Source organism: Euprymna scolopes, chromosome 28, assembly GCF_053919585.1.
Source record: "Euprymna scolopes isolate OS-2025 chromosome 28, ASM5391958v1, whole genome shotgun sequence".
Lineage (NCBI taxonomy): Eukaryota > Metazoa > Mollusca > Cephalopoda > Sepiida > Sepiolidae > Euprymna > Euprymna scolopes.
Genome location: NC_136509.1, coordinates 91,372,065 through 91,397,903, shown reverse-complemented (window position 1 = coordinate 91,397,903; position 25,839 = coordinate 91,372,065). Strand labels below are relative to the sequence as shown.

Sequence of the window (25,839 nt, the reverse complement as noted above, 5' to 3'; positions counted from 1 at the left end):
TACATACAACATCTCTGTTCACTTTAAAAGTGACAACGTTACAGCATTTTGCTGTGTTGCTTCGTTAAACTTGTTTTTAATTACCAGAAAAATTAGGTTAGAAAAAAAACCCCAAAACAAACAAGATTATTAATTCTGGATTGTCTTCTCTTTTCGCTAGTATCACTCTTCTGAAAATGAAAAAAAAAAAAAAAAAAAAAAAAATGCTTCCGGCGAGTTAACGTGCACTTATGCCCAAGATTCACTCTATTTATAGAAGTTTATAAATATAAATATAATTTTGTTCTCTTTAAATTTTTTTTTGTATAGTCATTTCCCTACTCAGGAATGAAAAAAAAAATGGCGTCTACAATTTTCTATTGAATCATAGGTCAACTCTTCTCCAACAATATGACTGCTGTCTGGTTTGAATGACTAATCAATTTTCTTCATTCTGGGTCACATGATTCCAATTCATCTTGGGCAAAATATAAACATTGATTGATTGATAAATAAAAGTCGTATATATTTTAATATACGTGGCAAGAGAGGGAGAGAACGGGGAGGGATTCAGGTGATAGAAAATAATTATCTGATACTTGTAAGTTCATTTATTACGTTCATTGTTTTGATTAAGTGAATTGTAGTTTATGTATTTGGATAAGAGCAAGCACATCCTTTAAAATATTATTTTGTAAGTTTACAGGGTGGAACGATAAAATTTTAGCCCTAGAAAAGACGGATGATTCCATTTCCGTTTGATGAAAACCGGTTTTCTTTTTTTGTTGCTGACTATCTACTAGTTGGCCAGTTATGTACAAATTGCAAGAGTGATAGGAGTTTTCTATCATGTTTGAAAGTGACACAATGTTCAACGAGTGAGATCGGAGATGCGCCGTTGTACAACTCATGCTCTCTCTCTACTTATCCAAGTTATGACAACAGGGCCATTGCCAGCACCCTCAAAATGCATCGCTGAATTGCCACGAATAACAAGGACATGCCCAGGGTGATGAAAACAAAGTTTACGGCCATGGTTATAGCCTTTGGTGAGGTTTCAAGTGGGGGAGCACATCATGCCACCTCACATCTTTGAAATCAACACCAAAGTGTACCTGAATGTGCTGACGAGTGGTGATTCCCTGGTTCAATCAGATGGCTGCTGGCAGAGGTTGGGTGTGGCAGTACGACCCGACACTGGTCCACAAGTCCAAAGAGACCCAGAAGAAGTGCTACGACTTTATATTCTTCTTTCACTGCCCCCCACCCCGGCACCAAAGCCAGCCTGATCGCCGCCATCCGCCAAGTATTCACCAAACTCCCACTAGCGCTTGTGGGAAAGGCATGCTCCCAGTTCTGAACCCATATCGAGGTGGTGATTGAGGCTGAAGGCGGCTACATTGAATAGATGTCAGCTCTACTACATAATCAAGTTACCTGAATTGAGTTTTTCGATAAAAGTTTTAAAATAAAGCTGTAGTGTTGTTTTCTTTAGGGTGACAAATTTATCGTTCCACCCTGTAAAATAAAAATATTGGAAAACCGAGTAATGCTGTATTTAATTTTTATTATAATTATTAAATGAAAAATCAAGATTAAAAATGTTTGTGAGACTTTCAGTGTATTCGGTTCAAAAAACAAGTAGTGTTGAGTGTGAGCTTAGAACAAGAAAAAATGGCCGCGATATGACTCTTACATGTTTGAAGTCTTGATAATCAAAAGTAAGACTTGTAGAAACTCGTCCAATAAATATTAACATGACCCCCATTTCCTGTTGCCTTTTACGTTACTAATAAAACTCTTGGAACAAGAATCACGTTCTGACGGTTTTTTTTTTTTTTTTTTTTTTTTTTTAAATGTTTTAAAGTGATACGTCTTTAATAATTTGCAGAATAGGCGGAAGACTTTGGCAGATAAGTGTGTTGTAGTATTTAATGTTATTTTTTTTTTAACTGCAAATGTTAATATTTACGTATTTATTTCAGTTTGGTTTGATTTAATAATCGTCCACAGATGTTCTGATATCTAGCATATTTTTTTTTTTACAGCAGAAATAGTTATGATGATTCCATTTATTTTCAGTTAGTGAGAGGGGAATCCATTTCTATACTTTCCCTTAAACACGTCATTTGGACTTTTCTAAGTACGTGACACTTACACAGTATTTTTGCTGGACACCACGTGTTTTTCGAACTGAGCTAAATAGAAGAGTAACCTATCTTGCCTTTGACGACATTTATTTGTTATATCCATATGTATGTGTGTATGTATGTGTGTATGTGTGTATGTGTATCACTTTTTGTATGCCTGTCTATTGTAAGACAAGCTCGTTTTATCATTTGCTAACAGTTAAATACAGAGAGAAAAAAAGAAACGACCGAATACTAGGAATCCGAAATGAAATTTAATATCAGGAACCAATTTTAAGCAAACACTGTTAACTGCATTTTACAAATCGGGAATCCTTATGATCTGCTTATTATTCTTATGTGAAAGTAAATAGTCTTATTTTGCCATCTAATTTACATATGTGTTTGTGGTGTGTATAGAAACATGCACGTAAATTAGATGGCAACGATTCCCCCTTCCCCCAAAGTCATTTTTTTTAACGCACAGAGATGTTAAGAATTAGTTAAGAGTGACTAAATCAACACAGCATGGAGGTGGGGGTGAGTAAAATATGCAAGTCGTTCTAAAAATGAAGCCTCCTATTTTTTTTTTTTTTTTTTTTAACTCAAAATGTTGAAGAGCTACGAAGATGGGAATAGTACCATTAAAACAAGCGACCTTTTGTGCCCCCCCCCATTTTTCTTTTCTTTCGACATAATAGCCACCATTTTCAATACACTTTTGGCCAGAAATTCAATGACACATCTCTACTTCTGACGCATGTCCATGACGAGTTGCTTTCTTAGTCTCACACCGTCATTATCTACAACAGAAAGATGACACTTTCAGATAATGAATGCAAAAGTTCAGTCATCAGAGCAAAGTAATTTACAATCCTCTGATCTATTCGGGCAAAATAAAAATAAAATAGGAGACATTACTATTGGAACACACACACAAGCAGGCTGCCCAGCGTTGCCCGGTCGTAAGATATACTTAAGTATATTTTAATTCATGCAGATTACATGTTATTAGACACACACGCACACACACACACACACACACACACACACACACACACACACACACACACACACACACACACACACACACACACGTTTCACTTGTAATCCCTTTTTGAAAAGATGGAATCGCCTGATCGTAGTAGACAAGATGCAAGCAAGGTCCACAGTTTTATAATTATATACGAGATATATCAATACCATATAGATGATATATATGACATTTATCAATTTCAAAAATGCAATTACGATCACTTATCTCCCTTTCTTTCTTTCAAATAGAGTTACTTCCCGTTGTTCACTAAACAAAGCAGTAGCAGTCAAAATTCTATGTTAGGCTCTTAATCTCTTTTTCACACACGTGATTCTTAATTTGGAGCCTTCCCCTTTTTAGGGGGGGGCCTTTCGTTTAGAAGCAAAGTGTTGCATCTGTTCTGATACTACACTTCATCTTTTCCAACCTCTATCAATAAAGAAGAAATCCTTTTAAACTGAGGGAATTAAAAAAATAAATTCTGTCCAAATCCAGATTGTCCCTTTTTGGGGAGCTGATATTCTTCACATTAAAAACCGACTTTTTGTCTAACCCTGCTCTCGTGGGGAGATAAATGAATAGGGATCTAGAGGAGGGAGATAGAGAAAGCAGAGTAGTGACCCCTGCCCGGCCGGAAAGTGATGCCAAATTGTCAGGATTAAATACAGAAAACACAAAATGACATGAACGGTTTAGTTATATTGTTTTATGACATATTTGTTATTTATTAATTTATTTTATTTTTACAATGGAATCACCAGTTATCAAGGTTACTCAAGGATATAAGTTAATGAGTGAACGGTTGTCACTGAGACAACAGTATAGTGATTGTTAGTTGTGGAAATTGGGTAGAATATAATTATTAAAGTGGGCGTCTCAACAAAAACTTTACATTGATAACCATATTGTAGTCAGTTAGGAAGCAGACCAGCAGAATAGAGTTCCACAAGCAGGTAGTTCTAGGAAAGAAACTTTGTTCATGTAATTTGTTTTTAGATTTAGGGACAGATATAGAGTGGGAGGAATTGTTGATAGTGGTTGTCACTAGCTGAGTGTTTTTGTGAAAGTTTGATAGGGGGATCATAGATTGAAGCTCAGACGAGCATCCGCCATGAAAATAACAATAGAGCATAGACAGGCTCGCAACACCTCTTCTGTGGGAAAGAGGTTGCAAGGAGGAGAACAGGGCATCACTTACTGTCAAGGAAGGATTGGGTGCTTTAAGCAAGTCCTGCCTAGATGTGGCAACAGTACTCCATCCTAGGACGTACTTTGCTTTTATACAGGTAGAAGATTGTGTCTGGAGCGAGATATCTTCTGGAGCGGTAGAATGATGCAGGTCTGTTTTTATCATTTAATGCATGCTTTCTTCATTTTCTCATTTAGTTCTCACATTCCATCAGCGATGTTTCTGACAAAGGGAGAAGTATTGCTGTTTTCTGGGTTAGAATCTATTTCATCTAACACAATTAGCATTAACTAGTTTTTGGCTTCAAGGGTGTGTGCATATATATATATATATATATATATATATATATATATATATATATATACATACTGATAAATTAAAAAATATATCCATTTTAAATGTGGAAATTGATGAATCACAAAGGTAAGAAATTCATTTTTATAGTATGAAAAGGTTAGTAATTGCAATTAAGAATAGGAAATTGGATCAAATGTTTGTAACATGTCTTTTTCCTAAGATTAAGGGAGGTGGTGTTTGATCAACACTGCTGGGGAGCTATGTTGTAATAAACTGTTTTGTTTTTAAATCCCCGAAACAGTGTTTCATGGTAAACAACTGATGATCCCTTGAAAAATAAATTATTAGTACTATAGTAAATTCGAGAGCGAGTTGATGCAGTGATTGCAGGTGATTAAATGACTTACTGACTAGATGGTTTTCTAACGAATTATAAAAAATATTTTTTTGTATAGTTTTAAAGGTTAAAAACTTCAAAGACTATATATAATCATCATCATGCAATCCGTCAGTCTTGACGATGACTAGTCGGGGCCTTGGTGCTTTATCCCTCTGTGTTGTCAAAGCCCTCTTTCTGTGTGAAACGTCCGGTCACAGAAAATCAAATGGAGTGACTATGTATCAAATGTGGAAGTTCTCAGGAGAGTAAACCTAGACAGCATGGAAGGTACCCTTGCTACTATGCAACTATGATGGACCGGGTACATTGCCAGAATGGAAGACCACTGAATCCCAAAGATGATCTTTTACGGGGGGGGGGGACTGGAAAAGGAATCTGCAAGGTAGGGGGTCAGAAGCTTTGCTACAAAGATGTAACAAAACGGCACTTGAAGGCGATGAACATCAATCTTGAGAGTTTGGAGGAACAAGCCCAAGAAAGGAGTAGCTGGCGGAAACGGTCTCAAAAAAGGGAAACAAGAAATAGAGAGTAAGATTGGAGAAGCTTTAGAGCTGAGACACTATTGACGACACAAACCCGGCACCCACATATGTAGTGCTTATGACCGTACGTTTCATATATATATATATATATATATATATATGAGCGAAAGATTCAAAAGAGGTATTATTATTTATTGTTATTTACAACTTGAAGTTGTTCCACGGATTCTTGCTTGCCTCATCATGTTTCCTGGATTTATCTGGACTCCATTTAAATATCCTGTATTTCTGCATTTTCATAAACTTTTTTCATTAACTTTTATGAAAATAGGAAATGAAATCATCTCATGTGTTGCAGTTTCAATTTACGTGCTAAACGGCAAAATCATAGTTTAACTAAAAATAATATTTTGCTAATATCTTTCCTCTGAAGAGAAGGCGTTCTTTGAAATTCTATGGAATAAGGAATTTTCCAAATGTTCATTGTGTTTTCCTTGTCGAATAATAAATTTTTGTAAATCCAAATTTACAGAGTTTATACACCTCATCTTTTCCAACCTCTATCAATAAAGAAGAACAAGAAATCCTCTTAAACTGAGGCAATTAAATTTTATAATCCTTATCCTCAAGTGGCCTCCAGGCCTTGATAAGTGGTGACTCCTATGTAAAAAAAAAAGACAAAAAAAAAACATAAAGTTAGAATGCGTGTGAGGACAACTCTCAACCTATATGCTCAACAAATTTTTTGTCTACAGACTTGAAATTTGGTATATAGAGTATTCAGACATGTGGAAAAATTTTTAATCGGCTTTCATCCTGAAAAATAGGCAAAAAAAAAAAAAAGGATCAAAATTGAAAATTTAGTACGTGGTGGGAGAGGTCATCAGCTTTTAATCTGTTTGTCAACTGTTTAACTAATAGCAGACGTGAATCGTTCACATAATAACTTCCTTATGTTAAGAATAAGTAGATTTGAAAATACTTTTTAAAGACCGTATCGAGCTGGTTTAGTTTAGGAAAAAGCATAATACTCATATGCACGTGTCTCAGTTTATTTCCGTTTTTATTTTTGCTTCAATTTTTTTTGTTTTTGTTTTTTTAAAGAATTTAACGTTACTTTTCATACCTACAGTATTTCTGTTCATAATAAACAAGAAATCTGTATTAATTAAAATATAATATTTATGCGTATATTAGTCATGCAATACCGAGCGACCTGCTAGTGTTTGTAGTATTTGCTTCCCCACTGAGCAAATTAGGCACAAGGCCGTTTTTTAGTGTGGAGGGGGAGGGGGAGGGGAAAAGGGGATCAGCTCCTGAGAGGTGGGAAATGGGAGCTGGATAGTGATTTGCACACTGATATGTAGCGTTTCCCCTACATGGGCCAGAAGATTGCCACAAGGGCAATATGGAATTAATGTATGAGCGTGACAAGTTTTTTCTGACATAACAGAACATTTCTATGAAAGTATATTGAAATGAAAATAGAATATAGATAGATTTCTATTAGTCGTTCTGTTTATAATTGTTTACTTTTGAAAAAAAAACTTACAGCCATTGAATTATAAGTGGTTTGCCATACTTATAGGTAAATGTGCACTGAACAGATACCATGATACTTAAAGTTAAATTCAAATTTTGATATATCTTTTAATTTAAACGCAAAAAAACCAAAAAAAAACAATTAGGACGCTGAAAACGTACACTGTAAAACAATACATCTTATTGTTGCGTTGATTATTTATTTGTAACGCAAATTTAAAAAAAAAAACATTTTCGGGGTTATTTATTTAGTTTGTAGAAGAAGTGTAGAAGAAAATGCTGTTATGGGTTTATGTTTATGTATGCATGAGCAACCGGAAGTCGTAAACCGGATGTGTGTTTACAACACCCGTTACAAGGTCATTTGAGTTTTATAATTATATAGATATATTGGCATTATTCAAGTACGTCTGATTGAACATGACAGAGTTATTCTTTTTTCCGATTTTTCTGGATATCTTTTCGATTTGCCGAGCGGTGTTTTTTTATTTCAGCTTATATGCTGTATAAAATGGCGCCCAAAAGTTGTTGTTCTTCTCGAGCACTTTCTATAAATACACCAAGCCTCAAAGAAAAAGAAAACGATAACAGCAACTGCTCTTGATAATAATCGGATACACCAATAGGAAGTGTTTGAGAAGTTGTTGTTCAACACTCGACTAGCTACAACCATGATCAACAATTTTGCCCACTCTCTGTGCCTAAATCTAAACACAGATTCCATGAACAAAGATTCTTTCATAGAACTGTCTTCATGTGGACTACTCTATTGACTGCTGGCCGGCCGATTACAATATGGTAGCCTTCAAGTTCAATGTAAACAAGTTCTCTTAAATAATCTACGCAATCTACACCATTGACGATTACTAAACTACCACTTTACATCCCTTAACCCTTACCTCGAGTGGCCTTCGGGCCTTGTTAAGTAGTGACTCTCTTGTAAAAGAAAAATAAACCTGATCTAGGTAGGTAGAAGGGTAACTTAGCTTGCCTTTGGTAAAAACATACCCCATTTTTTTTTTTTTTTTTTTTGCAATTCATAGTGCCCCCCCCCCTTCGCCCCCTTTTTTTACCTCCACAAAAAAATTGACCTTTCATCTAACTCTACTCTCGTGGGGAGGCAGGTAAATAGGTATTTGGCGGGGAGGGGGGGGGGTTCTTAATTCTTGAGTCATGGCCAAAAGTGTGAGAGAGGAAAAAAAAAACAATTTTATTTCTCCTGTTCAATCTGACGCCAGCCATTTTTATTGTTCATGGGCCAAGTTTTACTGCACGGCAATTAAACGTATAATAAATCTTTTCGGCTAATAAAAACGATATTCAAATGCTTTTAAAATCAATCTCTCTAATCATAATGAGTGACAAGCCCTTCAAGAACGTGATGGTTTATTTTCTTTCTTTGCTTGTCAAGTCAGTTTGTGTAGTGGTTTGTCATCAAATATGACTTTTATCTCCCCTGCCCCCGTTTCTCTTCCGATCTATCTGGTTGGCTTTGGTCCATTCGGCTCTGCTCCTAGTACCACAGTTTCGCTTGATACGCGGTTGGCATACTGGCTGTTACTGCTGTTCGCATTGCAAGAATATCATCTTTTTCAAATAATTGTTGGGTTTCGCCAAAGCTCCACGTCCGAAGAAGAGCAACACTATGAGTCTCTTATTGTCTGGAAAGCAATCGGTTCCGTCACGAAAATCTGTCTACATTGCTGTTCATGTAAGACTTCTTTCTTTCTTTCTTCCTTTCCGTTTTTCTTTCTTTCTTTCTTTCCGTTTTTCTTTCTTTCTCTCTTCCTTTTCTTTCCTTTCTTTTTCCTTTTTTATTCTTTCTTTTTTTCATTTGTTTTTACCTTTTTTTCTTTATTTAAAATTTTTATTTATTACGTCAAGCAAGACCTATTGTCACTTAGAACGTAAGGGACTATAAGGAGTAGCAAGGTGTTTGTTCACATTACATTTAAACTTCTGCAGGTTAGTACAGTAAGGAAAGCAAGAAACAGGAAGAGAATTCCAAAGTGTAGTAGTCCGAGGGAGGAAACTATTAAGGTAGAAGGATTTTCAGCATCTAGGAACCTCAACAGTGAAGGGGTGGGATTTTGCTGCTTGTCGAGTTAGTTGGGAGTATGTACATCAAGCTGAGCACAAACGCTATGAATCCATCAGAGCACATTCTATTAAAATACTTGTGAAACAGGCACAGGGGCCACAGGGATGCAACATTGCGGCGATCGGATAGGAGTTGGAGCTTGGCCAATAGTGTGGGGACCTATTTAGATTTAAGACTTTTTTTTTTTATTTTTTTATCTTGTCTAAGGAGAGACTAGTGGTTAGATGTACCAGTCAAGATGTGGCAACAGTACTCTATGCAGGAGCGAAATGCGGTTTTGTAAAAATATAGGATACTCTCTGGTGTGAGTAATTTTCTAATGGTGGTAGAGGGAGCCCATCTTCTTTGCAGCAGCCTCGGCAATGTTTTCAATGTATTTGTTTCAATTCATGTTCCCTGTGAATGTTAAGACAAGGAATTTGAAAGATGTGCTGTCAGGTAGGGTGTTATTTGTCATGGCAATCGCTGGTGTAGAATGTTTTTTTTCATAGTGGTTAAGTGTTTGGTGCGAGTGAAAAAACTAAAACTAGAGAAAAATCTGTGATGTACATACCTGTGACGCAAAAAAATCATGTAAAATTAATCAAGCAGTTTTATTTAAAATAAATAAATAAATAAAATAGTAATAATAAAAAATCAATTCATGACAAAATGATGATCAACAATCTCTCAACGTTGTTTTGCACGACAATGGTGATGATTACAAATAATTCAAATTTGCGAGATTTTTAAGAAGCCGTTTTTAACATGAGGAGGGGGCCGGGCATTGGAAAACTCAAATTCGTTTAAAATTCGTTTATTTTCTCTATAAAAATAAAACTACTTGATCAATGTACGTAATTTTTGGTGTATGATATTTTTTTTGTGTCACATATATATAAATCATAAAGATGTTTCATTTTTTTTTTTTTTTTCACAATAGAGGTTCCCCCCTCCCTCCTTCAATCGGAACCTATCTGATTAATTAGTTAAGAGAAATAATCCATATACATATATATATATATATATATATATATATATATATATGTATATATATATATGGATTATTTCTCTCTCTCTCTCTATACATACACACACACACACACACACACGAGGGGGCGTGCAATAAGTAATGCCCCTGACCCACTTCCAGTTGTCTGATCTAGCTGAAATTTAGCATGTGCAATAATTTATATCTCCATGGGTTATGTGGCAAATTACAGCTCTGAACTAATTATAGTTTCTGTTTTACAGGTGTTTGAACTGAGTCAGGTGTGAAATGGAGCCTGTTGAATGTCGAGCAGTGATCCGGTTTTTGTATTTGAAAGGACGCATACAACAGGAGACTTTTGATGAAATGAAAGAAACTTATGGTGATAATGCCCCATCATATGACCTTGTAAAACGCTGGCATCGTGAATTCAAACATGGCCGGAAGTCTGTAGAAACAGCTCCCAGACCTGATCGCCCCCCCCCCCCTTCTGCCATTGATGACGCATTTGTCCGTCAAGTTGAGACTGCCATTTTGGAAGATCGGCGCATTACTATTTGCCAAATAGCCCAAGATGTCAAGATTAGTAGAGGGTCTGTGGAAACCATCATTCATGACCATTTGCATATGCATAAGGTGTCTGCCAGATGGATTCCCAGGTAGCTCACACCATTCCAGAAGCGAAAACGCGTCAAGTGCTCAAGGATGAATTTGGAGATGTGCCAAGAAGATGAGTCAAAGTTTTTCAAAAGACTGATTACACAGGATGAAACCTGGATCTATCACTATGATCCAGAGACCAAAGCTCAGTCAATGCAGTGGAAGCACTTGGACTCACCACCTCCAAAGAAGGCAAGGGTGCAGCCCTCCACTGGCAAGGTCATGCTCACAGTCTTCTGGGACCAGGACGGTGTAGTGATGACATATTTCCTGGCAAAGGTACCACAATTACAGGAGCCTATTATGCTTCACTTTTAAGGAAATTAAGGGGAGCTATCAAAATCAAGAGGCGGGGCATGATCAGCAAAGGTACTCTCCTCCTGCAGGACAACGCTCTGGTCCACAACTCGCATGTCGCCAGATCAGAAGCATGGGCGTGTGGTTATGAAATCCTTCCCCATCCTCCCTACTCTCCTGACCTTGTACCTTCTGACTTTCACCTCTTCCCAGCCATGAAGTTGTTTTTGAAAGGAAAGCGTTTCCCAGATGATGCAGCCTTGATTTCTGAAGTCGTGGTTGGAGGGCCAACCTGGGATGTTCTACAAAAATAGTCTCCAGAGCTGCATCAAACAATGGGAGAAATGCATAACTCTGTGCGGTTCCTATGTAGAGAAAGACTAATAACTGTGCCAAGTTTCGTTGCTCTACTGCTATGGGAAGTGAGTCAGGAGCATTACTTATTGCACGCCCCTTGTGTATATATATATATATATATATATATATTATTATTATTATTATTTGTATATAAAAGGCACTTTGTGTTGGTGGGTTGGTTCCCTATGGACGCCAAAATGGCTGGGCTGATTTAAAAAAAAAAATTTCACACAAATTTACTTGATGTGCCTGGGAGTGTTCATAGATAGGTTTTGTATCGGAATGCCTCTGATAAGTATCCAAAATCGCTAATCGGAAAAAAATCCTATTAAAGAAGGAAGTCCAATTTAGACCAAAATTAACACCTTATACAGCCTAACAGCACTCTTGCATTCGAGAAGTTTTATTACCGCATAAGCGAAACGGCCCAGTGCATAAACTCAACAGTAGTTCTTTTGATAAGACAGGGGCACGTTCGAAATGAATGTTTCTGTTTAGAGCACAATTCAACCATTACACTTGACTTTGAATTTTTAAATTTTGATTGAAGCCATTATAAAGAATAATTTGATAAAATAAACAGTAGGTTCTTTACAGTGCAATGTAGACTACAATGTATTTTGAACTAATTCAGTGCGAGGAGGCATGTGAAGCTACACAACGATGGGTATCTGACTATTTTTTTTTGTTTTACATGAGTCACCACTTATCACTGCCCGGAAGCCACTCGGGGTTAAGGGACCAGAGATTGGAGCTCAGACGAGCACTTGCCATGGAAATAACGATAAAACAAAAACAGGCTCGCGATGTCTCTTCTGTGGGAGAGAGGTTGCAGGGAAGAGAAAAGGGCATCCCCCACTAAGCCACGAAGTCTATTTTGTACTCTGTCAAGGCAGGATAGGCTGTTTTTAGCAGCTCCTTCCCAGATATGGCAACAGTACTCCATCATTGGACGTACCTGGCTTTTATATAGAAAGAGAATTGCATCATCAGTGAGATATCTTCTGGAGCGGTAAGGATCCTACCATTTTTCCAGCGAGCTTGGCAACAGACTTGATGTACGTGTTCCATTAGAACGGGCAATTAATCGATTTGATTGGAAAATAGGCAATTCACTGATTTCAATGGCAATAAAAGTATGGGAGGGCAGAACATTTGTTCTCATTCAATCCCGGACAATGTCGAGAGTGTCCCAAAATTAACCGTCTATTTTAAAATAAAAATTAGCATCAAAACAGCAACATCGGATGAATGTTTTCAAAATACTTTTTTTGGCATTGCATCTTGAGCGATTCGATATTTTAAAAAAGAAGGATGAAAGGCGATAACGCAGGTACAAACATAAAATTGTTTTGACGTTTCTGAATTTTCGAGATGAGGATTGGTTATTCGTATTATTTGGATTCATCGGATTACTGTTCTCATCTAGAGTGTCATTTTCCGCAGAGACCCGTGGCGCAGTGGTTAGAGTACTTGGAAAAATCAATTGCAAAAAGTGATATTCTCCTGAAGGTTGAAGGTTCAATTCTCAGTGTGGGTGACTGAAAAATACAATTGCGAATTACTTAGGACCTCTATCCAGTCATGGCTGATGGAACAAGAGCACGCTACCCCCGTGAAGTAAATAAAAGATTTCGCTCAAAATTCCGTCCAAATTTCCAAGTTCGACAATGGAGGTTATATCGACTGAAACGTTGTGAAAATCATACTCAAGATGAGAACAGTAGTCCGATGAATCCAAATAATATAAAATTGTCTTAGCGTATTATTATAGAGATTTCTGAAATATTATATCCTTCACATGAATCAATTTTATTATTGCAACTTAGTTGAGGTATTTGCGCTTTTGCTTTTATGTTTGACTTTTTTGTTGAATTTTATACAAAGTGTTTCTTCACACACACGCATATATGAACGTATCTAGATCAAAACTGAGTGAATCAACGCTTGTTTTTTCTAAGGACATCTGTCTCATTCATATATATATATATGAGATGGGAAAGTTCCCGCATTTTTACAGATTCCGATACAATAACCGATTCCGTATTAAATTCCCGATTCCGATACAATTACCGATTCCGATTCTTTCTAAATCTCTGCATATTTAACTATAAAGTTGTTACTTTTCACGATTACCATAAAAACACGTTAAATGTGCAGATGTTTTCTTAAACGTAAGGATACACTTGTGAGGGATGATCTATCGATTTTAGTTTTACTAATAGGTTATAATCAACAGATATTCACTATTTTAGTATCACTATCAGCGGTAGAATATTTTTTCTTTAAAGAAAATCAAATAAAAAAAGCCAGTTAAAAGAATCGTTGTTGGCATTGGAAAATAGGCACAAATTTTTTGGATACCGATTCTGATAGTCCAAATTTTTTTTTTTTTTTTTTTTATTCCCGATTCTGATTAATCGACCACCCACTAATATATAAGAATAACAGATGAGTTAGATTCCAAGATCCAAATACTTATTTTTCATGAAAAACACAATTTCAGTACATTTTGTACAGATCCGTTTCATTATGTCAGTACCGTCTCTTTTCGTGCATATGCTCTTCAGAAAAAAAATGAGATATTCTTTGCTTAGGTAGAAAAAAAAAATGCATAACAATATAATGCTACAAGAAGAAAAAAGTTCATAAAGATTCAACTTGGTGTGTTTATTTTTGGCAGCCATCTTTGTTCATATTAACATAACGGACATTTGTTTTTGCATAACGAAACGGATCTGTAAGAAATGTACATTTTATCATGCTGGAGGAGCTGTTTTGCATGAAAAATAAATATTTGGATCTTGGAATGTAACTATGCTGTTATTCATTCTTATATATTTGCCCTGTTGTTGTATTTAACATACATTGAATTGGTATATGCAAAGGGTGAATTAATTGTATCATAATCGTCCCATCACTAATAGATAGAGAAGTAATAAAAATGTCTCTCCTTCATCCACCTCTCTTCAGCTTGAAGAAATGAAAATTAATCAGTACTTCTGACTTGTTTAGAAGAAATAAAACCAATCACTGTGACGTCAGCAGATAAAGTAGATTCAATGAATAGACATTTATTTTGTAAGGCTATGTTGCAGCTACAGGCGACTGCCTGTGAATTTAATGCCCCCTTAACACTTCCTCCCTCTCAGGGCGGTACAACAACATCAACAAATTGTAGTCATAAAATGCCTTATTTCGACCACTGGTGATGTCACAACCGTGGTAGAGCGTTTTTTTTTGTTTTTTTTTTTTCACCTCCTTTTTCTCTGGTCCATTACGGGTTCGAACCTGCTTACTACTTATTTTTTTTATTTTTTGCGCTCGCAATTTTCTTATTTTCTTTTTGCTCAACACACCTCCAAATACCCGGGCAACGCTGGGCGCCCAGACTAGTTGTATCAGAATCGAGAAAAATATTGGAATCGTCCCATCACTAATAGATAGGGAAGTAATAAAAACGTCTCTCCTTCATCCACCTCTCTTCAGCTTGTGACATAATTACATTTGTTGATGACAAACATTAAAAAAAAAATTTATGGGGTTTTAATTGGTTTTACTTGAAGCTATTAAGCATTTTATATTTTCTGTTTATTTTCTGTTTCATGTGATAAGATGATCTGTTTTGTCACATGATTAAATTTATTACTTGAAAAGAAAAATTACTTGAATGTAATATCATTTTCCAAAGGTTTTCTTATGGTTAAGATTCAAAACATTTTTTGTCTATATAAGAAAGACTTGTTTAGGAAGAAATGAAAATTAATCAGTACTCCTAACTTATTTAGGAAGAAATAAAATTTATCTTGTTAATCCTCTGCTAATTAAGGAAGAAATAAAAATTATTCTGTACTCCCCTGACTTGTTTAGGAAGAAATAGAAATTATTCGATACTCCCCTGACTTGTTTAGGAAGAAATAGAAATTATTCGGTACTCCCCTGACTTGTTTAGGAAGAAATAAAAATTATTTGGTACTCTTCTGACTTGTTTAGGAAGAAATAGAAATTATTCGGTACTCTTCTGACTTGTTTAGGAAGAAATAAAAATTATTCGGTACTCTTCTGACTTGTTTAGGAAGAAATAGAAATTATTCGGTACTCTTCTGACTTGTTTAGGAAGAAATAGAAATTATTCGGTACTCTTCTGACTTGTTTAGGAAGAAATAGAAATTATTCGGTACTTCCCTGACTTGTTTAGGAAGAAATAAAAATTATTCGGTACTCCTCTAACTTGAAATAAAAATTGATCTTTTTTTTTTTTTTTTTTTTTTAAGGGAAGGTAACTTTACGATAAGGGTTAAGTATTAGGTAGATCGTGAGACAACATGATCGGTTATGGTGGAACTAGGGTAGGGACATATTATCTAAGAGGACGGCTTAATAGGAATTTATACATATTAAATTTGAAGACGACCATGTTATAGTCAGCCAGGATGCAGACACACAGTATTGAGTTTCACAGACGGACAGTTTTAAGAAAGAAACTTTTCTCACGGAATTTTCTTGGTGATTTCCTAATAAAATTATGTAATAAAATAGGATGGCGATTTTTTTTTTTTTTTTTTTTTGCTATCTCCTCAATTCTCATGGATAATTCCAGGACACAGGTTTTTGCTTGTTTATAAATAAATAAAAAGCGCGTAATTATTAGTAGGAAACAATATATTAAAGGAAATAATCAATTTTTCTTTTTCTATTTTCAGAGCCAACTTTTACCTCCTCGGCAACCATCTGGTTCAAGCCGGATATTTCAAAAAAATGCCAAAAGGCGGCAGTCGGCTCCTGCCTTAGGCCAACCAAATCTACAGGTACTGTCATTATTTATTTTGTAAATTATTATCATTATTTTTACGATTGTTGTTATTATTATCACTATCATTATCATTATTATGATTACCATGATTATGGATCAAATTTAGTGCAAATCTGAAATATTTGAATTTGTAAATGGAAGTTTGTGCTCATATTATCCATCATAAATACCATTTAAAAAATACTCCAAAGAAACTAAAATTTTCAGAGACAGAACTGCTGCTATGTGTCATCTATACAACAAGACTTGAGCTACCTATGTGATGGACTGAAAGATTAACTAGATGTTGGTTTGTGTTACATTTTAACTTCTGCATATTAGGGAAGCAGGTAGCAGGAAGGGAATTCCAAAGCCTAGCTTTTCGAAGGAAGAAGGAAGTGTTATTTTGTTGCTAAATGGGTTTGTTGGGGATATGTATGCCAAGGAGGCACAAGTGCAACGAGGTCATCAGAGCACATTCTATTAAAATATTTGTAAAACAGGCACAGAGATGCAACATTGCAGTGATGGGACAGGGATTGCGCGAGCGTGCAAACCTTACCCCGAGAAACTATGTGCGAATGCACGTACTAAAATGGCCACCAGCAATAACATGAGAAATTACATTGATTAATATATGGAAAGCTACTTATTTGCGGAAAATTTAAATGTGATATTCGTTTTCAGCATACCTGAAAGCCTTAAGAGATTATCAATTTAAAGAAAAATGTTAAGATGGAAACAAGGTAAAAATTTACAAAATGCATCACAATGAAATTCTTTATCGAACCGCCTAATTATTATTATTATTATTTAGATATCTTCAGTTGAAACAAAAAACGGGTTTGTTTTACAGATTTGAAAAAATGGTCTTGACAATGAGTTAAAAATAAATTCAAGTTTCACAATATATTTTATTTAACTGTTAGGTGAAAGTACAAAATAGCTAACAAAACACCCTTCCTTCACCATGTTAAGAATGGGTTTCTAAATAATAACGTTATTATTTCAGCATGGTAGCATAAGTGCACAAGTACCTTTTATTTGTTATATATTTGTTTGTTTGTTTTTTATCCCTAAAAAACAAACGCATGTACTTTGTACATTTTATTGTTTTTTGTTTTTTTTACTAAAAGCGTTAAAAACAACAAAATGTTGTTTGGAAATCAAATTTGAAAAACGTGAAAAAATTTTTAAATTGACAAACTCAGAATAAAAATGAAATTGATTTTTCTGCTTTCGTTTTGAAAGCAAAAAAAAACAACAGTTTTCTATTTTTAAGAGAATACAAACTCATTAATATACTGACAGCGATTGTTAGTGCAAAGCGAGCCATTTCCCTTTAAGCGATTTGAATTTCTATAAAAGATAACATTTTAAAGAAATTTCTGCACAATTAATAATTATCAAATATTTACATATTATACATGAAAATAATTGAAATTATTATCTATATGAAAATGGATGACATATACCGATTTATTTTATCAATTTTGAAATATTCTTGGTTAACTTTGCTTGGTCGTAACTTTACTTCCTGTGGTCGTAAAAATAAAAATCAAAGTCCAGTAGAGATGGACTTCTATGCTTATATAACCTGTAAAATTTTCAGCCATATCCAATCAAATTTAACCCCGCGCATGTGTATTCAAACGTAACGTATGAAATGTAAACATTGAAAAGACTGTTTCCCTTTTTGCTGTCGTCATTTTTTACCGTTTTTTCATTTTTAACTTGGAGCATTAAAATATTGAACGCATAAAAGAAAAATAAATTAACATCATTGGAATGCTTATTCTATTCTCTTTTCATCAATATAGTTCTTTTAAAAATTGACCAACAAATAAAAAAGATATGACTTGTTGAAGCACATTAGGTATGTAATATTGCCGATGTCCATGAAAGTACAGCATACACTTGTAATGCTAATTATCTTTCTCTCAGATAACGTTAAAGAGCTCCCCTTCTCCATGTTAAGAATGGTTTTCCTGTCTGCTTAGCCATATCTAACTATCCAATCAAACAGACAGCAGGAATCAGAAGTCAAAAAGAGCGGGCAGTTTTGACTATAACCAAATTCTTTGAGTCATTTGCAAAAATATCTTGACTAACAGTCACTTAGTACATAGCTTAAGGTTAGATTAGGTTATAGTGAGGGTAAAAAATAAGTCGACCAGTTCAACAATTCATTTTTAGATAAATCAATTTACATTTGATGTATTTATTTGTCGTCTGCCAGGAATTTTTTTTCTCTAAGTTTCTGATTGGATTAACACTTCAGTGCTTGCATAAATTTGCTTCGGCAAAAGTTGGTTTTGTTTAGTAGAAGTATCGATAATTGACGCTATTAAAAACACAAAGCATAAAAAACTTGTTACTTGATATTTTTTTTTTTTAAATCGAAATCACTCCAGACAAGGCATAAAACTAAATGTGAGGAACAAAAAATACTTAAAATCTAGCCCATGATAAGTATGAAATGGATAGATTCCGACTCAGAAAATAGCAATCCCCCCCCCCTTGTCAGATACATCACTTATACAATGTAAGGAGTAAAAGGACTAATTAAAGAAAAAAAAATAGCCTTAAATACCCCCCCCCCCAAGAGGTTGCTATACCATAAAAGAAAACAATAAAATAAAATCTCAATCAATTTACAAGTATCCAGATCTACTTCTGATGCGGAAACAGGACTGTCATCATTGCATATGACGGACAACGAAGAAGATGACGACTATTATTATTATAATTTGTATCGATCTTTTCCTGTGAACAAAACAAAGCAAAAAAAATAAATCAAAATTTTCTTTCTCTTCTGGAATTTCACCAAGATGCTGCATTTGTAATCAATCAATTCTTGCTAATCAATAAAATCAATCGATAATCTATGTTTGATTTTGTAGTTTTCTCAGTCGATGCTATCTCCTCCTTTTCACACAATTTCCTGCAGCAGCCTGTTGTCAACGAGTTTTGTAGAGATGTAACACTTTTAGAAATCCTGCAAGTTTGTAAATGCATCCAATGTCTGTGAAGTTGATAATCCAAACACTTGATTCTGCCTCTTAAAATTTCAATGTGCTCTGCTATGCCTCTTGAATTTTAATTTGCACTACTATGCCTCTTAAAATTTTAATGTGCCCTGCTGTGCCTCTTAAAATTTTAATGTGCCCTGCTGTGCCTCTTAAAATTTTAATGTGCCCTGCTGTGCCTCTTAAAATTTTAATGTGCCCTGCTGTGCCTCTTAAAATTCTAATCGATCCAGTTCTGCCTTTTAAAATTTTTATGAATTCAGTTCTTTGTTTAAAAATTTTCATGGGGCCCGCTATTTCCCTTGAAATTTTAAAAGGCGCAGCTGTATCTCTGGAAAATTAAATAGGTTTGGTTCCACTTCTTGTAATTTAAAAAGGTCTTGCTCCACTTTCTGCAATTATTAAAGGTCCGTCTCCGCCGCCTCTTGAAATTTAAAAAGGTCTGGTTTTTTCCCCTTGAAATATAAAAAGGTTCTGCTCTTCCCCTTGAAATATAAAATGGTTTGTCTCTGCCTCTTAGTACGCCATCTATAATATAAATCTCACCTGTCTGTTTGAATGTATGTATGTTTCTATGTCTGCCTAAAACTTTCGACAGAAGCAACGGATTTTCACGAGATCAGTATCATTTTGAAGCTCAACATCTCTGACGACAAATATTGAAAAATTGGCCCAAACTATTTATTCCTTCACCCTCGACTGGGCACTTTTTTACAAGAAAGGGTCGATTTTTTCCAAGCCATTTTTGCAAGTCATTGTATTGGTTGGATTGACTTTGCCTAATTTTAACGTACCGAACCTCCGGTTGTGTCATGGAGTAGCGGTAAAACGTCAGGTTTTCTTTCACTTTCTTTTTCACCTTCGTATCACAGGTTCCAGCCTGCCTGCTACCCCCCCCTTTTTTTTTTTTCTCAACACATCTCCAAACACCCGGGCAAGGCCGGGCACCCATGCCATGCTAGTATTAGCATAAAGTACTACAACTTTCGTTCTCTATGTATTCTGTGTTGTTGTAAATACAAATACTCTTTCTAAACCATATCGATGAGTTTTTCTTGGTTACTTTTCTGGACGACAACAATCTGCTGAAGACTTGAATTTGCTCAGACTTCCGCTCTGCAGCACTGATGTGCGTGTATTACTAAAAAAAACTGTATAAGTCAATCAAAATAACTAAAAATCTTAGGAATAAAATAACTGAAAGGGACACGTAACCATTTTATTTTTATTTTATTTATTTATTTTTTTTTTTTCTCAAATTCAAGATTATTATGATAATTTTTTGTCTTATTGATCTTTCTCTCCAAACAAGGCACATGGCCACTTATTTGTGAGGGGCTACTATTTGGGACCAGATTTGCAGGGATACTGTTTATGTAGTTGGGCAGAAAGATGTCTGTTCACTTTACACTTGAACTTCTGCATGTCAGTACAGTCAGAGGAGCAGGGGCCTGGGAGGGAATTCCAAAGTGCAGCAGTCAGAGAGGAAAAAGCTATTCAAGTAGAAGAAGTACCGAATCTAGGGATCTCTACAGTGTAAGGGTGGGATTTTGCTGCTTATCTGGTTTGTTGGGGATATTGTCGTTGAAGGGGGTACTAGTGCTTGGAGTTCGTCAGAACACTCCCCATTGCCATTGTAAAAAAGGCACAAAGATGCCATGTTTCGGTGATGGGACAGAGGTTGGAGTTTAGTTGATAGTTCAGGACCTATTAGGTTGACGACTCTTTGTTGAATCCTTAATTATTTATTACTTGCACCAAGCAACCCTACTACTGTACAACGTAAAAAAAAATTTTTTTCCTTTCTCCTTTCATGTCCTAAGCATCAGGGGGAATTTCCATGAACAGAGTTTCTTTTCTGCCTGTGGAGCTCATTAAATCCGCAGATTTTCTTTACTTTGTTTTTTAATAGGGACGAATTCTGGACAAGAATCTATTTTTGTTTTTAATGGAATAAATTTTGAATTTTTTTTTTTTTTTATCATTAATTCACCAAGTCACCACTTATTAGGTCCAAAAGCTACTCAAGGATAAAGACTAATGAGAAAATCAAATTTTATGAGTATCGGAGGAGTGATTAAGTGATTATTACACCTGCCATTTTGGAAAAAGAAAAATTCAAGGAAGAAAGGGAGATAACAATAATTCATACTCATTATTTAAGATTTATGTAGTAACGCCTAAGAATTCCAAAATTAAAATCACGTAAAAGTAAAACTACTTCATCAATTAATGTAATTTTTAGAATATGATATTTTCGTTTCATCACAATTACGTATGTAATACTAATTTTCTATACTTTTATTTTTTTTTTATATAGGAGAATTGTGAATAAGTATCTGTTTTTTGTTTTTAATGGAATAAATTTAACAAAACGTTTATTTTTATCATTAATATCCTTTATCATCGCTTATCCGGTCTGAAAGCCACTCAAGGTTATGGGTTAATGAGATGGATTGTCTTTTCCTACTCTATCATTATTTTCGTGAAAGATTGCTCGACTGAGCTTGAATCTTTTGTTCTTCTCTCTAAGATATTTAAATCAACTTGTGTTGTTACCAAAATTGTAAAGATTGTGTGCCTAACATCAAATGGAATTTCCTTGCACAGAGTTTCTTTCCAAGGACTTCCCATCTGTGAACTACTATGGGACTACTTTTCAGCTAGCTACAACTTGGTCGTCTTCAAATCTAATATCCACGGTTTCTTGTCGCATAACCAATCAGTTCATGTTCATGGCTTCTGTTCATGAGAGACAGTGGATATCTCCTGTAAGGGCGCCTGCATGTGTAATTGTGACTCGAGGGTTGCACAATCCCAATCACACATTTCATACCAATGATCAGTGTTAATACTTCCATAGTATTCCTCATCTTTTGGTTAGTAAACATTTTCATCTTATTAACCCCTATCCTTGAGTGGTTCTTAGCCTTAATGATTGATGACCTAATAATAAAAATAAAATACATTGGATTTCCAGATTATACCCCCCCCCTTCCTCCCGAGTTCTGATGAAGATCGTCTCGTACTCAGTTGACCAGAAACAGTGTGCTGTACTGAAGCAATGCTCACCCTATGTGGGTTGAACCAGCTTCCTCCAGAGAAGGAAGTCTTATGGGAGTATGAAATTCACAAGTGGTCCCCAGTCGCATGTATATCCCCGTTACGGGAGATGACGGTGTTGGATTTTTGCAGCTTTTGTAGGAAGGTGTCAACATCCTCCGACATACAGCTCCCACTTTCATAAATGGTCACCCACCTGGTATTGACCAAGCTCAATGTTGCTTAACTTCGGTGATCCAGGGGGAGCCGGTGTGTTAATGTGATTCTACCATTCTGATTGGCCAATTCTTTCTAGTAATTTGTCTCACCTTCAGGTAACAAAAATAATGTTATGATCAAGGGGAACCCTTTTGATAATCTTTGATTCATTTCTTTACTTTAAGTTGATTTTCTGGGAGATGTCGTCCTGATCACCAGTTTGCAGAAATTTGTTTTTATGATCCCCCCCCCCTTACTTGAATCTCACTTTGTCGTGTATTTTGCCTGTGCTGGTCATTATCACTTGTCAGACGAGTTCATTTATTGTTAATTCTAAAACCAGTGCTTTTGTTTTTGTCTTTCTACTTCCGGTTCTATATTTGTCTCGTCTTCTGTTTATCTATGATTTGTTTGGAGATGATCGTGATGTCCAATATTGATCTTGTCTAATGGCACCATTTATAGATTACAACGCGTCGATTCTAATCGAGCCGATAAGCATTGCGTTTGATCTTCTGTAATAGTTATTTCCCCTTTGAAGTGTATTTTTTTCAAGTGGGAAACAAAAGATTAGGTTTAAATTTTTTTTTTTTTTTTACTTATAAGTCAGAGTTACCCGGCATTGCCTTGTGCAAAAATGTAGCACATTTGTATTAAAACTTGTATCTCTCTACCTCTCTTTATCTGTCTCTCTATCTTTCTTGTTTTCTCTTTCCTCATAAATTTCGTCTTTACCCTGCCCATTCCCCTTTCTGGACACTTGCACACACTCACACTTATATAGATTCCATAAAAAAGGGGAAATAACTCATTTAAAAAAATCAGTTACTTCCCTTAAGTTAGTGACTGGAAAATCAGCAGTGGCTCTACTGTTTTAACAACGTCGACGACCACAGCATGGAGAGCCATGGTAATCTCAGGAAGACAAGATGGAAGTTTCCCATTGCTTTCCATCTTGATTTGGGAGTGCATTTCCTCCAGTGAGTGAGTGGTATGAAAACGGAAAACGAACTAAAAAAAAAATTGCTTGATTTTGGGGGGAAAAAAATGAAAATTAAAGAGTGATTTGAAAAACAAAAAAAATCATGCAGTCACCATTTCCGGTGAGAAAAGATATAAATATGGAGTAAAGAGAATCCGATAATTTTCAAGCATAAACTGGTCCCCTTATATCAGATCTGAAACCTACTCTTATAGATATGGAGGCATAAAAAGCTGTACTTGGTACAAGAGTAAAGCATTTACCTCCAAATGGCCAGTTGAGTCTCCAAACCATATAACTAAGTCTTTAGAATAAAAACATTTTAATGGGTACAGGATTTATTGAAGTAGATAATAAAAGCTATAAAATATACCTATCCTCTAATAGTTTATGTGTGTGTGTGTATGCATATATATATATATATATATATATATATATATGTGTATATACATATATATATATATATATATGTGTATATACATATATATATATATATATATATATATATAACACAGATGCATATATATGCATGCACAAACACATGTATGCATATATATATACACACACACACACACACACACACATATATATATATATATATATACACATATGCATATATATATATATATATACTATTAGGTCGTCCAATTCTAAAATATACATAAATATTATAATTTAATTCATACAGAAACTAAGGCTTTTTTTTTTCTAAACAGTTTAGATGAGATCAAAACCAAAACTTAAAGACGTTTAGTCAAGTACAATAACCATTACACCAGCTTGACACACCACATTTACCAAGTGTTTTCAAAAAATCTTATACTTAACATAAAAAGCTATTATGTTTCTCGACCGTGCATACGCAGTCATGAAACTGTTTACAGACCGATAAAAATCCGACAAACACCAATTTGCTCATTTTGACCCCTAGCAGCCTTTTCTTTCAGGTAAAAACTGATTAAAAAGTTTTCTGTCTGAATACCAAATACCAAAACAAAGAGTCTGTAGATCAAAGATCCGTTGAGTATATAGGTTGAGAAGTGTCCTCACACACACACACATTCTCACTTTTATAGATATCTCTATATTAATAAAGGAGCTGCAGGAATTCCTCTTTGGAAAAAACGTATCGTGGGTTAGCAACAACAGATGCCATATACAAATTCAATACAGCTAGGTAAATAGCCACTATTGTATGTAGTTTTCGAACAACTTTGCAGACACATTCAATCGTGATAATAAAATACTACATTACATCCTAGTAGCAAACACCATCACAGTCGCAACATCATTAGAGTAAGGGGTACCTATTTTCCCCTCTAAATATTTAGACTTATCAGTGTAACCACCAGTCGACACCGGGAGGATGTCTACATGTTCCACAGATTCTACGCTTACACCAGCCGTAATTGGCTCATGCATACACAGATACACCATTATCTTTCCTGTAATAGAATAAAAAATAATAAAGTCTCACATCTCTGATTGGTTGCCTGCTAATTCTCTTATTTCAGAATTAGATCATTCCAAGCGAACACTTTAGAATGTCGCTAGGACAAATATTTTGCACATTAACTTTTTCTTCTTTCGACATTCATTATATTCTTTTTGGACTTACGCATTTACTGAATCGCACTGAAATAATAATTTGATTGTTTAGAAACCCATTACAAACAGGTCAGATCACCCCTTGCATCGACCTCTTTCTTTCTTTCTATATGTTTCCTCTATGGCAGACAAAACTCATGTTTTTCACGTGTTAACTTTCAACACTTAATTAAAGATGATTTCAAATGTTTTGATCCCCCCCTCCCATTTCTTATGGCAATGTAATCATGTTGACCCTTTTTCCTTCTTCTGTTTCTCTGTTCTTTTTTCTTTTTCATTTTCTTTTCCTTTTTATTTCTCCTCTTTATCCTGTTAAATTTTGATGTTCTCTTTTCCTTTATGTGTTTTGAGTTTAAAATGTCACTTAACCTATCACCCCTCCCTCCCGTTTAAATTTACCATTTAATTTTTATAAAAAAATATATTTCTTTTCTTCCATTCGAGAACCAGATGGCACATAAGCTTTATTACGTCGCCTGATGATGACTTTTGGTTCTTGCTAAACAATTGTCCGAAACATTAGCATGTTCAGTATAGCAACTATGTAATATTTTTCTATAAAAGATAATATATATATATATGCATAAAAATAAAAATAAAATAAAAATACCAGCGATGGTTGACGTTATATTGTTTTGAAAAAAGAAAAACCGAATGAATTTATGAAATGGTTAACGTTTCGTCCCTATTGCAGAGGACATCTTCAGTATATTAAAAGGAAAAATGCA

The 25,839-nt window shown here is 35.0% G+C and overlaps 1 protein-coding gene across 13 annotated transcripts in view; it reads left to right on the top strand.

Moving 5' to 3' along the window:
* Nucleotides 1–25,839, top strand: part of LOC145249721 (E3 ubiquitin-protein ligase NEDD4-like) — a 622,527-nt gene that overhangs the window by 237,868 nt on the left and 358,820 nt on the right. For 11 of the 13 annotated variants that reach the window (XM_080111610.1, XM_080111606.1, XM_080111604.1 and 8 more), the window contains one exon: nucleotides 16,143–16,247. In XM_080111610.1, the coding sequence (XP_079967736.1) occupies nucleotides 16,143–16,247 (105 nt within the window). Of the gene's footprint in view, nucleotides 1–8,580; nucleotides 8,766–16,142; nucleotides 16,248–25,839 lie in introns of those variants that run through there. The other 2 variants (XM_080111609.1, XM_080111605.1) reach the window with 2 other exon arrangements.